This window comes from Aedes albopictus, chromosome 3 (assembly GCF_035046485.1).
Source record: "Aedes albopictus strain Foshan chromosome 3, AalbF5, whole genome shotgun sequence".
Lineage (NCBI taxonomy): Eukaryota > Metazoa > Arthropoda > Insecta > Diptera > Culicidae > Aedes > Aedes albopictus.
The window spans coordinates 85751916-85768341 of record NC_085138.1 but is presented as its reverse complement, the minus strand read 5'-3'; the positions used below and the strand labels follow the sequence as shown (position 1 = coordinate 85768341).

At 44.8% G+C, this 16426-nt stretch overlaps 1 protein-coding gene across 1 annotated transcript; it reads left to right on the top strand.

Annotated features, from left to right (window-relative positions):
- The first annotated feature begins 11265 nt into the window (after positions 1 to 11265).
- Positions 11266 to 13317, top strand: LOC134290269 (uncharacterized). The gene has a single exon (XM_062857368.1). It carries the CDS (start codon positions 11266 to 11268, stop codon positions 13315 to 13317), a length of 2052 nt encoding a protein of 683 aa, XP_062713352.1.
- The last annotated feature ends 3109 nt before the right edge of the window (positions 13318 to 16426 follow it).

Below are 16426 nucleotides of genomic sequence, written 5' to 3'. Positions count from 1 at the left end.
AGCTGGGCTGAGATTTTCTTGTTGCACTGGTTGCCCTTTCCGGTCGTCTCAAGAATGGTTCTGGAACCAATTTCCCCAGCACTATGAAACATCAGGACAGGATGCTCCGTCGGTCGTTCGCTTGCTTGATCCAATTTATCACGATCACCTTGTGCTACTCGTTACCAATACGATTTTGTCACTTTCACACTTGAGCCACATCATCTGCAGGACTACTCCTCTGCCGGCCATAATTGAATACAGAAACGGACCCCAATCCCAATCACATCAGAGAACACGCAGCATTTGCAAACACGACACGCGAACCTCCGAACGATTTCCACTCTGGTCGGGAGCGGTTCCTGTACTGGAAAACGTTTCATTCGCGACGTCGAGTGCCCGTAATGCACGGTTTTTTATTCATGTCCCGCAGTTTAAGACCACTTGCAATTACTTGGAACCACTTGTAATATCGGACTATGGAATAAAACACAACCGTTTTCCAGAAGTACAATCTAAGAAGAGCAGAAAATCAGGGTCGCCTATTTTCCCGGAAAACTCAGGTGGAAATTTCTTGTTTTCTCCTGACACTACTTTCTTTGAAAAATCATAACTCAAGAACGAAGGATCGTAGAAACAAAATATGTACTGGACAAAGTTTTCCACGAAATTTTCCTCAGTTGAGAAAATTTGTAAAGAAAAGCTTTAAAAACTATTCCCGAGCTCGTGGAAAATTTTCAAAGAAAATATTTTTGAGTAGGTTATTTCACAAGCTTTAATTGCTGAAACTTTTGGAATGCACCTTTTTTCGTTTTTGAGTTATTTTGTTTAAAAATGTCCAAATGTGCCATATAGGCCTTTTTTTGGAAAATCATAACTTAAGAACGAAGCATCGTAGAAACAAAGTTTTTAATGAAAACTAGTGAATATGAAGGCGCCGTGGCGCCCGTCAGCAGTTTACTCTTTTTTCATTATTTTTTTTTGTATTGTTTCAAGAATATAACCTTCAATATTGTTTTTTTTTGTCTTGACATACTGCTCCCTTTGGACTTGAGCCTGCTTCTCCAATTGGTGTTTTGTGTGCACTTTTGGATAACCCTCTCCTACAATTGCATGAAAAATTGTTGGAATCAAACACAAATTAATAAAAAATGCACAATAAAATTTCAATAAAACAAACAGAATTAAATATTAAGCAATGAAAACAATGTAATAAATATATTTGCAATTACCATAAAAAAGGGCTGCCAGGATTTTTTTTTTATTTGAGACAAATAGGGGAAATTACCTATTCTCGGCCGTTTCGTTCTCTTCGTCTTTGTGCGTTTTTTGAAACCTATTGAACTCAGAGTTGGTCTCAAATCCTTCCCAACTATGCTGAATTATTTGACTAAGTTTCAGGCAATTTGGCTGACAAAAACCCCCCCATGACGAAGAGAACAAACCTGCCGATAATACCCATTGTCACCCTATATTTAAAAATTCATATTAAGAAAATATCGAAAACATGTTTTGAAGAAATTATCGTATAATCCGTTAACAGAAAATTAAAGAAAACAAAATGCCGAATGACACATGATAGAAAGATTAGAGAGACGTTAAAAAACTATGCGTGCAATAGACCGAGAAATCGCTTGCTGTCCGAACTCGCTAACGCTCGTCGGACTAAAAATAAGGATAACATCTCTGTTTGCATTATACCGAGCCATATCTTGGATCTGCGGTTTGCCTAGAACCGAACCGATGCAAACACGGCGCGTCGGATATCGGAAACTTCGGCGGCCTGCTGCCGCCTTGTTTCCTCAATCCTCTATATGCGGCTTCGCCGCATGTTTCCTAGCGGTTGTGAACAGCGTAGAATTTTTAGTTTGACATAGGATGACATCGGGTATTATCGGCTGGTTTGTTCTCTTCGTCATGGGGGGTTTTTGTCAGCCAAATTGCCTGAAACTTGGCCATATAATTCACATTGGTTGGGAAGGATTTGAGGCCAACTCTAAGTTCAATAGGTTTCAAAAAACCCCACAAGACGAAAAGAACAAAACGGCCGAGAATAGGTAATTTCCCCTAGTTTAAATTAGGAATCGCCTAAGGAATTATAGGTAGAATCCCCGATGGAATCGATAGAGGAATTTCTGGAGGAATTCCCTGGAATTCCTCCTGAGGAATCTCTAAGGGTGCATCCATTTAGTACGTCACGCAAAATTTTGGAATTTTAGACCCTCCGTACCTTCGAACGGGTTTTTCGTATGCCTAATACAGTTAAACCTTCATGAGTCGATATTGAAGGGACTATCGAGTCGATGACATCGACTGAGTCGATATCGAGTCAAGGAACATCGACTCATGGAGGTTCAACTGTACATTGCTTGTCACACTTTCCGTACTTCCCTCCCCCTATGAACGTCATGTACTTTATGGATACCCCTAAAAGAACTTCTGCAGGAATCCTTGAAAATCGAAGTATTCCCTAATCAAACTTCTGTAGGAATCCATAGCGGAACTTCTGTAGAGATCTGGCTAGGGGCTTTCGTAGCAATTACTGTATGGACTCCTATATGTATCACTGAAAGAAGCTCTTCCCTGATTCAACTCCTGGAGAAATCACAAAATCCTCCTGAATGAGCCTCTGAAGGAACTTCTGGAGAGATCTCTGAAGAAACTCATGGAAAAATCTCTGACTGAAATTTAAGAGGAATTCTAGAAAATAATCCCAGGAGGAATACCTAAAGAAACTCGTCAAATAATCCTTGAAGTGACTCCTGGAGAAATCTCTGAAAGAACTCCTAGACAAATCCCTGAATGATGTCCTGGAGCAATCTCTAAATGAAGTCCTGGACTAATCCCTTACGGAACTCCTTAACTAATCTGTGAAGGAACTTCTGGAGATATCCTTGATGGAACCCACGGAGCGATCACTGAAAAATTCAAGATAAATCTGATTGAAATTTTATAGGAATCACAAACAGAATTTCAGGAGCTCATCTCATCTCATCTCATCTCATCTCATCTCATCTCATCTCATCTCATCTCATCTCATCTCATCTCATCTCATCTCATCTCATCTCATCTCATCTCATCTCATCTCATCTCATCTCATCTCATCTCATCTCATCTCATCTCATCTCATCTCATCTCATCTCATCTCATCTCATCTCATCTCATCTCATCTCATCTCATCTCATCTCATCTCATCTCATCTCATCTCATCTCATCTCATCTCATCTCATCTCATCTCATCTCATCTCATCTCATCTCATCTCATCTCATCTCATCTCATCTCATCTCATCTCATCTCATCTCATCTCATCTCATCTCATCTCATCTCATCTCATCTCATCTCATCTCATCTCATCTCATCTCATCTCATCTCATCTCATCTCATCTCATCTCATCTCATCTCATCTCATCTCATCTCATCTCATCTCATCTCATCTCATCTCATCTCATCTCATCTCATCTCATCTCATCTCATCTCATCTCATCTCATCTCATCTCATCTCATCTCATCTCATCTCATCTCATCTCATCTCATCTCATCTCATCTCATCTCATCTCATCTCATCTCATCTCATCTCATCTCATCTCATCTCATCTCATCTCATCTCATCTCATCTCATCTCATCTCATCTCATCTCATCTCATCTCATCTCATCTCATCTCATCTCATCTCATCTCATCTCATCTCATCTCATCTCATCTCATCTCATCTCATCTCATCTCATCTCATCTCATCTCATCTCATCTCATCTCATCTCATCTCATCTCATCTCATCTCATCTCATCTCATCTCATCTCATCTCATCTCATCTCATCTCATCTCATCTCATCTCATCTCATCTCATCTCATCTCATCTCATCTCATCTCATCTCATCTCATCTCATCTCATCTCATCTCATCTCATCTCATCTCATCTCATCTCATCTCATCTCATCTCATCTCATCTCATCTCATCTCATCTCATCTCATCTCATCTCATCTCATCTCATCTCATCTCATCTCATCTCATCTCATCTCATCTCATCTCATCTCATCTCATCTCATCTCATCTCATCTCATCTCATCTCATCTCATCTCATCTCATCTCATCTCATCTCATCTCATCTCATCTCATCTCATCTCATCTCATCTCATCTCATCTCATCTCATCTCATCTCATCTCATCTCATCTCATCTCATCTCATCTCATCTCATCTCATCTCATCTCATCTCATCTCATCTCATCTCATCTCATCTCATCTCATCTCATCTCATCTCATCTCATCTCATCTCATCTCATCTCATCTCATCTCATCTCATCTCATCTCATCTCATCTCATCTCATCTCATCTCATCTCATCTCATCTCATCTCATCTCATCTCATCTCATCTCATCTCATCTCATCTCATCTCATCTCATCTCATCTCATCTCATCTCATCTCATCTCATCTCATCTCATCTCATCTCATCTCATCTCATCTCATCTCATCTCATCTCATCTCATCTCATCTCATCTCATCTCATCTCATCTCATCTCATCTCATCTCATCTCATCTCATCTCATCTCATCTCATCTCATCTCATCTCATCTCATCTCATCTCATCTCATCTCATCTCATCTCATCTCATCTCATCTCATCTCATCTCATCTCATCTCATCTCATCTCATCTCATCTCTACCCTACCCTCTACCCTAACCCTTTACCCTAGCCCTCTACCCTAACCCTCTACTCTACCCTCTACCCTAACCCTCTTCCTAACCCTCTACCCTACCCTCCACCCTAACCCTACCGGCAACCCTAACTCTCTACCCTAGCCCTCTACCCTAACCCTCTACCTTAGCCCTCTACCCTAACCCTCTACTCTAGCCCTCTACCCTAACCCTCTACCCTACCCTCTACCCTAACCCTCTACCCTAACCCTCTACCATAGCCCTCTACCCTAACCCTCTACCCCACCCTCTACTTTAACCCTCTACCCTAGCCCTCTACTCTTACCCTCTACCCTACCCTCTACCCTTACCCTCTACCCTAACCCTCTACCCTAGCCCTCTACCCTAACCCTCTACCCTAACCCTTTACCCTAACCCTCTACCCTAGCCCTCTACCCTACCCTCTACCCTAACCCTCTACCCTAACCCTTTACCCTAGCCCTCTACCCTAACCCTCTACCCTAGCCCTCTACCCTACCCTCTACCCTAACCCTCTACCCTAACCCTTTACCCTAGCCCTCTACCCTAACCCTCTACTCTACCCTCTACCCTAACCCTCTTCCTAACCCTCTACCCTAACCCTACCGGCTACCCTAACTCTCTACCCTACCCTCTACCCTAACCCTACCCTCTACCCTAACCCTCTACCCTAGCCCTCTACCCTAACCCTCTACCCTACCCTCTACCCTACCCTCTACCCTAACCCTCTACCCTAACCCTATACCCTAGCCCTCTACCCTAACCCTCTACCCTACCCTCTACCCTAACCCTACCCTCTACCCTAACCCTCTACCCTAGCCCTCTACCCTAACCCTCTACCCTACCCTCTACCCTACCCTCTACCCTAACCCTCTACCCTAACCCTATACCCTAGCCCTCTACCCTAACCCTCTACCCTACCCTCTACCCTAACCCTACCCTCTACCCTAGCCCTCTACCCTACCCTCTACCCTAACCCTCTACCCTACCCTCTACCCTAACCCCCTACCCTACCCTCTACTCAAGCCCTCTACCCTACCCTCTACCCTAACCCTCTACCCTTGGTCATCATCTCAATACCAAGCACTTGTTTGCAAATTTTACCAACTTGCATGCAAGCATTACAGACAGAAGGACAGATAGACAGATAGACAGATAGACAGATAGACAGATAGACAGATAGACAGACAGAAGGACAGATAGACAGATCAAGGCTATTCTATTAAGTAATGAAAGCTAGTTTTCTCAGGAATCCAAAAAAAATGAAGTGGAAAAAGTTTTCCGAAAAATTTTCCACCGTTGAGAAAATTCATAAGGAAAAGCCGAGAAAACTATGTCAAAACTCGCGGAATTTTTTTGAAAAAATATTTTGAGAAGGTAATTTTATAAGCTTTGATTGCTAAAATTTTTGGAATGCACTTTTTTTCGTTGTTGAGTTATGCCCAATTTTTTTAAGGCCTTGATTAATGTCTGAAGGGGTTCCTCCAGTAATTTCTCCACGAATTCCACCAGGGATTCCTCCAGGGATTGATCTAGGAATTTATTCAGGTAATCCTCCAAGTATTGTTTCAGAGAATGCTCCAGGTATTACTTTAGGATTCCATTAGGCATTCCTTCAGGGATTTCTCTAGGAATTCCTTCAGAGATTTCTTCAGCTTCCTGTGATTACACCAGAAATTCTTCCAAGGTTTCCTCCAAAGTTGTCTTCACCAATTCCTTCAGGAATTTCTCCAACAAAACTGTTAGGAACAACGTATCCCCTTAAGCGTTCATCCACGTATGGTGGGCATAGAGCTTCACTGTAAGCAAATAAAACATACCTACACGGACACCACATGCAATAGAGCCCGTATCATTGTTCGTCCACATCCAATACACCATTCGTTACTAGATACTACAGTAGGAAACACATGAATATTGTGAAGAAGTAGAGATTTTGTTATAGATCGTAAAACGTAAGAATTGGTTGCTACTTATGCCTATAATTTGTTACTACTTAATATAAATTTGTCCTTAATCTAGGTTTCCTAAAGCTAATTGAATCCTAAAGTAAATTTGTTGCTAAAGTGTACATTTGTGTGGAGATTAATTGTAAGTAACATTATACTACTGTCGAAAAACGTGCAATTAAATAATGACAATATATTTCAGCTTCGAGCTAACTATCGAGAAAAATCGAGTTTGCTTCGGAGAATCCGAACGTTTAGCAACAAATTCTCGAAGAATTATATTAAAACCATGTCGCGGAGGTCCGACATTCGCCAGACAAGATCTCAGGCGAGAGCTTTGCGGGAACAGCAAGCTAACCTCCAAGTCAGCGTCGAACAAACGGCCCATTCATCCGCAGATAATTACAACGTGGCTGCAGCCACTGTGTGAGCAGATGCTTTCGACTGCGGTGGATGTGATCGGCTGAACAATGTCGAAGCTATGATAGTGTGCCGAGATTGTCAACGCTATTATCATTTTTCGTGTGCCAATGTGACTGCCGAAACGGTTCATGGGAGACCGTTTGTGTGTTTTTCTTGTGCCCGACCACCGTTTCTCCCCCCAGCGCGATCAATGTCCGGTCGTTTGAGTTCGTCCAGTGCACGACAAGCTCGTATAGCCCGTGAGCTACAGCGGCTGGAGGAGGAGAGGCAATTGGAGGAAGAAATCCAACGGGAACAGATCGAACAGGAGAAATCGCTGGCAGAAAGGTCTAGGAGGGAAAAGATTGAGCGACAGCGGCAGTTTATTGCGCGAAAGTATGACCTGCTGAGCCAAGCGGACGCCGAGGAAGATGATGGGAGCAATTCTGGCAGCGACAATCGGAATAGCAGGGTTGAAAGCTGGGTAAGAGCGCAAGGCGCAGCAGTGGCCGGTCCTTCCGAGGTCGTAGTAAATGTTACGGATTCCATTCAGCGACCGTCTGATTCATCCGCCGGTAACATTCCCGCCGTAAACTTGCAATCAACCCCGCTGACCCAGAAGAAAGCAACTGGTGCAAATACCAATCATGCGCCGAGCCTAGCGGACCAGCTAGCTGCGGCCATCGACGTCGAGACCACTGGCAGCATAACGATCGGAGACACGGTCGACGATGAGGAAGAAGGCGCAGTCGGTATCGACGGGACGTTGTCTCGACGCAGCGCTTACCACCCGATTTCACCGGTGAACACTCGGATGTACGACCAAGTTTTGGAGGAGCCAAACCCAGTCAAACCGACAACTGGGGCAGTGCCGAAGGTAGTACGCAGCACAACGTTATTTGAGAGGTGGCGGTCAGAAACCGCAAGCCTACGAAAGTGTACAGAACTGGAGTCGGAGCATAAGAAGGAGAACGATCTTCGACGGAAGCGCGAATTGGAGCTCACCAACCAACTGAAGCAGATGGAGATCCAGCGGCGAGATGAACAGCAAATCCGACGAGCGATGGAAGAAGAACTTCAGCAGCGGGAGCGTGACCAAGCGCTGGTAGAAGAACGGAAGCAACGGGAGTTGGCCGCAGTTCAGGACGAGTTGCATCGACTGCGGGAAATCGAGCAGCAGTTTCTGAAGGAAAAGGAACCACCAACGAGTGGACGTATTGGTGATCCGGAACCCCATCCGGTCGGACGTCGTTCTGGAGATCATCACCAACCAACAGCGACGATCAACGAGCAGCCACCGTTGCGCCACACCGTGAACGTAGGTAACGCCCCCACAGCCCATTGTACCATCATGCCACCGGTGAGTAACCACAACTTTATTCCAAATCATTTGCACAATGTGCCAATAAATACTAGCCCCTCGTATTCGTACCACTCTTTCAATGAAAACTACCCCCCATCGCCCATTTACACGCCTATCGGCGGTCGTAGCAACTACAATGTGCCAGAAAGTCCACTATCTCTACCCCCCCATGTTGCGTATGGTCAACAAGGTCGTCCGTTTCTAAATTCGTTTGTTGTGAATGCACCAATACCGAGCAACGAGTTCCAACCGATGGAACAGGGTCCGTCGTCGCAGCAGCTGGCTACCAGACAAGTAGTATCGAAGGAGTTGCCGGTATTCACTGGAGATCCGGTGGATTGGCCACTCTTCTGCAGCAGCTATCATCATTCCACTCAGGCGTGTGGATACTCCAATTCGGAGAATCTCTCCGTTTGCAAAGAAGCCTCAAGGGTAAAGCCAGGGAAGCGGTTAGCAGCTTTCTTCTACACCCGTCCACAGTACCGCAAGTGATTTCTACGCTGCAAACGTTGTTTGGGAGGCCTGAACACATCATTCACAACATGATTTCCAAGGTCCGCGAGATTCCTGCACCAAGGGCGGACCGACTAGAAACGCTTGTGAATTTCGGTCTTGCGGTACAGAATCTGTGCGGGCACCTCAAGGCTATCGGACTGGAGCAACACTTGTCTAATCCCATGCTGTTGCAAGAAATGGTTGACAAGTTACCGGCTAACGTCAAACTTAGCTGGGCTCTTCACCAGGAGCAGATACCAGCGGTGAACCTCAGTGAGTTCGGCGAATACATGGGAAAAATCGTATCCGCCACCAGCAGTGTGACATGCTACAGTGCATTCTCGCAGAAGCCATCCAAGGACGGACGGATCAAAGAGAAGGCATACGTGAACGCACACTCATCATCGATCGAAGGCGAAGGAAGCAACGGCGAAAACACGTTCACCGATTGGAGAGCTTCGTTAAAATCTACGAGACCGGTGGATAAGCAGGTGTCTACCAGCAAGGCGTGTCCAGCTTGTGGGGCTAAAACTCACCAAGCAGCAGGATGCCCGTCCTTTAAGAAACTTTCCGTAGACGATCGGTGGAAAATAGTGAAGGAAAACCAGCTCTGCCGTCGTTGTCTAACACCACACACACGATGGCCTTGCAAGGGAGAAGTATGCGGGATCGGCGGCTGCCAGAAGAAACATAATCGTCTGCTGCATTCCAACAACCCACCGGCGGAAGGACTTCAAAACCCGGCGAGCGCAACGGTTACGGTTCACCGGTCAATCAACACATCAACGTTGTTCCGAGTTCTACCAGTAACTCTTTTCGGAAAGAACGGTCAGGTGAACACATTAGCGTTTCTAGATGGCGGTTCGTCTATCACGATGATTGAGCAATCGTTAGTTGATGAACTTGGCGCGGGTGGGCCAGCGGAATCCTTGTGCATCCAATGGACAGGAGGCGTAAAGAAGCAGATCGCAGATACAAATCGAGTACAGCTCCAAATATCAGCAGTGGGTAGCAGCCAACGTTTCAAACTGAACGAAGTGTACACTGTGAAAAACTTGGGACTACCGGAGCAGTCGTTAGATTTCAGCGAGATGTCAGCGCGGTTCAAGCACTTGGGTGGCTTGCCTGTTACGAGTTTTGACGCCGCCGTGCCAGGCCTGCTGATAGGTTTATCAAACACACACTTGTTGGCTACGCTGAAACTGCGGGAAGGTCGACCGCAGGAGCCGATAGCGGCGAAAACCCGAATCGGCTGGTCTATCTACGGATGTCAACGTGATAAAGTTGACGTTATGCACCACCGACAGCTGCACATCTGTGTTAAGCCAACGAATGAAGATTTGCATGATTACGTGCAGAGTTTCTTTTCCGTAGAAAGCCTTGGCGTGGCGTTGGTACCCCAAGTCGAGGGAGTGGACGAGCAGCGAGCCCGCAGAATTCTGGAAGAAACCACGGAGCGAACGAGTAGCGGCAGATTCCAGACAGGACTCCTATGGAAGCACGATGGATTGGAATTTCCGGACAGTCGGCCGTTAGCAGAAAAGCGACTAAGATGTTTGGAGAGACGACTGTTGAACTGCACTCTACACGAACGTCCGCCAACAAATGTCGGTCTACCAGGAGAAGGGCTACGCCCACAAGGCAACCGTCGAAGAGCTGCGCCGTCTTGATCCAAGTCGAACATGGTACCTTCCCCTTGGTATAGTCCTCAATCCCAGGAAACCAAGTAAAGTAAGGGTAATCTGGGACGCCGCGGCAAAGGTCCAAGGTGTTTCATTAAACTCCATGCTGTTAAAGGGTCCGGATCAATTGATCGCTTCTTTCCGTGCTTTTCCAATATCGTGAACGAGAGGTAGCCATTTCTGGAGACATTGAAGAAATGTTTCACCAGCTCCTAATTCGAGAGGAAGACCGGTGCGCGCTACTGTTTCTGTGGAGAGATTCCCCGGAAATGCCAATCGAAGTCATGGTGATGAATGTTGCAGTCTTCGGTGCGTCATGTTCTCCAGCTCAATCTCTTTTTGTGATGAATTTGAACGCTACGGAACACGAAACAGAACATCCACGGGCAGCGGCAGCAATCAAACACCGGCACTATGTGGACGACTATCTGGACAGCGTTGATACCGAGGAAGAGGCTGTCGAATTAGCTTTGGAGGTAGCGGAAGTCCACTCGAAGGCCGGATTCAACATCAGAAATTGGCTGTCGAACAAGTAGTGCTGGACCAGATAGGTGGAGTGAACCCCGGATCCGTTAAGAGTTTCGCTGCAGACAAGGAAACGGGCACAGAACGACTACTTGGGATGATTTGGAGACCAGAGGAGGACGTGTTTTCGTTTTCATTAAGCTTTCGCGAAGATTTGCAACAGCTAGTGGCAGGAGAAGTAGTTCCGACCAAAAGGGACATGCTAAGAGTTACGATGAGCATCTATGATCCTCTGGGTCTCGTGGCAGCCTTCGTTATCCATGGGAAGGTACTTGTCCAGGACGTCTGGAGGACCAAAATCGATTGGGACGAGAAGGTTCCCTGGGAAATTTTCTTACGCTGGAAACAGTGGCTTGCTGTACTCCGCACGATGAATACAGTTAAAGTTCCTCGCTGTTATTTCCCAGGATACAGCACCGATAGCTACAACTCCCTAGACTTGCACGTCTTCGTTGATGCTAGCGAAGAAGCCTACGCAGCAGTCGCGTATTTTCGCGTCATCGACAACGGTTGTGTTCGGTGCTCATTAGTATCTTCGAAGACAAAAGTAGCTCCACTTCATCCTCTTTCCATCCCACGCCTTGAACTGTCCGCTGCAGTAATTGGCGCACGTTTACGGAAGACGATTGAAGAGAAACATTCTCTGAAAATACGTCGCACAGTTTTCTGGAGTGATTCATCAACGGTTATCGCTTGGATTAGGTCCGATGCGCGTCGCTATCGACAGTTCGTAGCATTTCGGGTCAACGAAATACTCAGTCTATCGTCGGTTCAAGAGTGGCGCTGGGTGCCCACAAAACTGAACGTGGCCGATGAAGCCACAAAGTGGGGTAAAGGTCCTTCCTTTGATCCGGACAGCCGATGGTATCACGGGCCGGATTTCCTGTACGACAACGAACTGGAATGGCCGAAAGACTGTCGATCCGATACCAACACTACAGTGGAAGAACTTCGGCCAGCCTATGTCTGCAAACATCTTGTCATCGAACCAGTGGTGATGTTAGACCGTTTCTCTCGCTGGGAGCGACTACTGCGAAGTATGGCGTACGTTGTGCGATTCATCGACAACAGTATGTTGAAGCACAGAAAGCAACCTCTACATCTAGGTGCGCTGACTAGGGATGAACTCCAGAAGGCGGAAAGGTGCTTGTGGAGAATGGCACAGTGCGACGGGTTTCCGGATGAAGTAGCGGTGTTCAAACACAATCTCCAGTCATCTCAACGGCGGAATCTAGAACGAAACAGCCCACTAATCAAACTCACGCCAGCGATAGACGACTTCAACGTGCTACGAATGGATGGCCGCATTCAGGAAGCTGACTTCGTTGATTATGACGCCAGAAATCCAATCATCTTGCCAAGAGGACATCGCGTGACTGATCTGCTTCTGGACTGGTACCACCGAAGGTTCCAACACGCAAACGACGAAACGGTGGTGAACGAGGTCAGGCAGCGTTTCTACATACCAAAACTGAGAGTACAGGTCCGTCTGACGAGGAAGCAGTGTAAATGGTGTAGAGTTTATAAAGCAGTCCCAGCCGTGCCTAGAATGGGACCTCTTCCAAAAGCTAGACTGATGCCATTCTGTCGGCCATTTACCATGGTCGGAATCGACTATTTTGGACCTTATTCCATACGATCACCGACAGGAAGAAGCACGCTCAAGCGGTGGGTGGTGTTATTCACCTGCCTGACTGTAAGAGCAGTTCATGTAGAGATTGCAGCCAACCTATCGACGGACTCCTGCAAGAAGGCGATTCGCCGGTTCATCGGGCGCAGAGGTGCCCCACGTGAGATCTACACGGACAATGGTACCAATTTTGTCGGTGCAAGCAGAGAATTGGCGGCAGAAATACGGGCGATCAATGAGGAGATCGGCAGCACTTTCACTGACACCCAGACACAATGGCAGTTTATTCCACCGTCAGCACCGCACATGGGGGGATGCTGGGAGAGGATGGTGCGGTCGGTCAAAGCCGCTTTAGGAACCGTTCCAACCGTACGTGTCCTAGATGAAGAATCGTTTGCCACTGTACTCGTCGAAGCGGAGTCTATGGTCAATTCTAGACCTCTGACCTTCATCCCGCTAGAAACAGCTGATCACGAGTTGTTGACACCAAACCACTTCCTTCTCCTCAGCTCTACACGATCACGAGTTGTTGACACCAAACCACTTCCTTCTCCTCAGCTCTACTGGTGTACGACAACCAATCAAGAACCCCGTGGACGAAAAAGCTGCAATCCGCAGTAGCTGGAACTTGATCCAAAACACTCTGGACGAATTTTGGCGGCGATGGGTCGATGAACATCTTCCGACCATAACGAGAAGAACGAAATGGTTCGATGACGTCAAGCCTATACAAGAGGGTGCGCTAGTAGTTGTGGTCGATGGGAATGTTAGGAACCGGTGGCAAAGGGGGCGAGTGGTACGAACATATCCAGGTAGAGATGGTATAGTACGAAGGGCAGATGTGCAAACATCCTGTGGCATCCTGCGACGTCCAGTCGTTAAACTGGCTGTGCTTGATGTGGATGCGGAGTGTGACACCGAAGCTACAGTTCTGGTGACACGAGGGGGGGAATGTTAGGAACAACGTATCCCCTTAAGCGTTCATCCACGTATGGTGGGCATAGAGCTTCACTGTAAGCAAATAAAACATACCTATACGGACACCACATGCAATAGAGCCCGTATCATTGTTCGTCCACATCCAATACACCATTCGTTACTAGATACTACAGTAGGAAACACATGAATATTGTGAAGAAGTAGAGATTTTGTTATAGATCGTAAAACGTAAGAATTGGTTGCTACTTATGCCTATAATTTGTTACTACTTAATATAAATTTGTCCTTAATCTAGGTTTCCTAAAGCTAATTGAATCCTAAAGTAAATTTGTTGCTAAAGTGTACATTTGTGTGGAGATTAATTGTAAGTAACATTATACTACTGTCGAAAAACGTGCAATTAAATAATGACAATATATTTCAGCTTCGAGCTAACTATCGAGAAAAATCGAGTTTGCTTCGGAGAATCCGAACGTTTAGCAACAAAAACCTTCAGGAATCCCTCCAGGGATTCATTCCTCCAAGAATTCCTCCAGAAATTGCTTCTAGGATTCCTCCAGGGATTTCTCCAGAATTTCTCCATGGACTCTATCAGGGATTATTCCAGGAACTTCTCCAGAGACTCCTCCAGCGTTGGCTCCAGGAAGACGTAATTAACCTGGGTCACCTTACAGTGTAGGTCGAAATACGTATCTGTCAAAGGATGTAAATTCTTAGCGGAATTCAAAGGAACAGTACTTAACTCGATTCTCTTTTAACTTGCTCCAGAGATTTCTCCAGAGATTCATCCAGGGATTCCTTCTAAAATTGCTCCAGGGATATCTTCAGGAATTCCTTCAGGATTCCTTCAGCAATTTTTCCAGGGATTCTTCCAGGTAGTACTCCAGAGATTACTAGATTACTTCGGTAATGCCTCCAGAAAAGACTATTCAAGGAATTTGACAAGATATTTTGAATCTTTTTTTAAGAAATGACGAATACAAATAGTACTATCAGATAAAACTTTCAAAATTGAAAATAAGAAATCGTGCATGTATTTTTTTCTCGAATTGAGATAAAAAATTCTTAAAAAATAGTCTTTTTATCACCATAAAAACGGTTCTGCCGTCAATATAAATACAATATTTCAAAAACGTATCCCCTTCAAGAATGCCCAGAGGTCCATTGAAAAGTACAAAAATATTGAAAAAATTCCGAAGTTGAAAAACTTTTACGAAAAAATGATTTTTTTGAGACTTTTCATGAAAATGGGCCATTTTTCAAAAATCGCCCTAGCGGAACCTCTAAATGATTTTTTTTTGAAAATCGAAATGTTCTACAAAAATGCTTCAAATATGCATATCTTTCATTTAAGGGTTGACTTTTTGAACATTGACTTTTTTCGGGACAGTCTAGTGCGCATGGAAATGTATGGAGAAAACGTGGCTTAATTTACAAAACTGCAGATAACTTTTGATAGGAAAAAAAGACATCTCTGAATATTAGATAAGTTAGTTTAAATGTCTCAGCTTTCAATTGATGCAAAAATTTTGAAAATCGGTGGTTGCCATCATGGTGAAAAAAATGCAAGGTTGCAACCATTCATTTGCAAAAATTTACATTCATTTGCTATTATCTCAGTTCAGAAGCATGCTATCGAAAAACAATGTATGGATGAATTTAACCTTGTAGTTTTATCTGATAGTTTGCCGAATAACATTGGGGTTGCAAACGTATACCAAAGTCGTGAGCGAGCTGTGAAGACAACTCTCCACGCGGTGAATATAAATTTCATTCACGCTGTGGAGAGTTGCCTTCATAGCTCGCTCACGACTTTGGCATACGTTTGCGACCAAAATGATATTCGGCAAACTTTCAGATAAAACTACAAGGTTAAATTCATCCATACATTGTTTTTCGATAGCATGCTTCTGAACTGAGATAATAGCAAATGAATGTAAATTTTTGCAAATGAATGGTCGCAACCTTGAAAAAATGTTTTGTTATAAAAATCCAAGTTGGCGGCCAAAATAAATATGGCCGACCCAACTTTTTATAATTGTAAATAGTAGCTCTATCTTTCCTCTTTTCAACAACAATTCGTTTTGAGGTGGTTTTTGGAGAAACTTTCGAGTTACAACGGTTTAAATGAGCCACCCTTTGACCAAAATCGAGGGGTCTACAAAAATTGTTGTGGCTCTAACTAACTAACTAGAGTCCATCAATTTGAGTAACCAAATGCATTTTCCTATTTTTTTAGCGAGGACTTTCAGAAAATCGCCACCTTAAACATTTTTGAAGACAAGGTGTAAATAGTGGGCCGGTCTCAGTGAGAATTACCCATATGGGTTACGTTCATTTGTATTCATTTACCCTTCGCCATGAATATCAATAGGTGTTTTATATGGGATGTGCTAGGCGTTCCAAACTGTCCTATAGTAAAGTCTTTCAAATTTACAAGAATAATTTTAAATGTTTTCGCCACAAATAATAGCATTATATAATCTGCTGGAATCCGTGAAGCTCTTGAAATCTACAATTTCATTTATAGACACTACAGAAATATTTCAGGTCAGCCAAACTACCTTGGAGTTCAGAATTTCAGGTCTGCATTCGTTACAGTAGCCATATCTGTCATACTGAGTAACGTTGCATAATCAACCGCGGCTATTGGACCAACCTGAAATCTACTATTATTATTATGAACCTTTGGGAGATTCAGAGTCTTCCAGACTGTCCAGAAGTTTAGCTCTTGACAGTTATTCTCACTATGAACATAACACACCCAAACGTAATCTGTAATGCCCCTGGC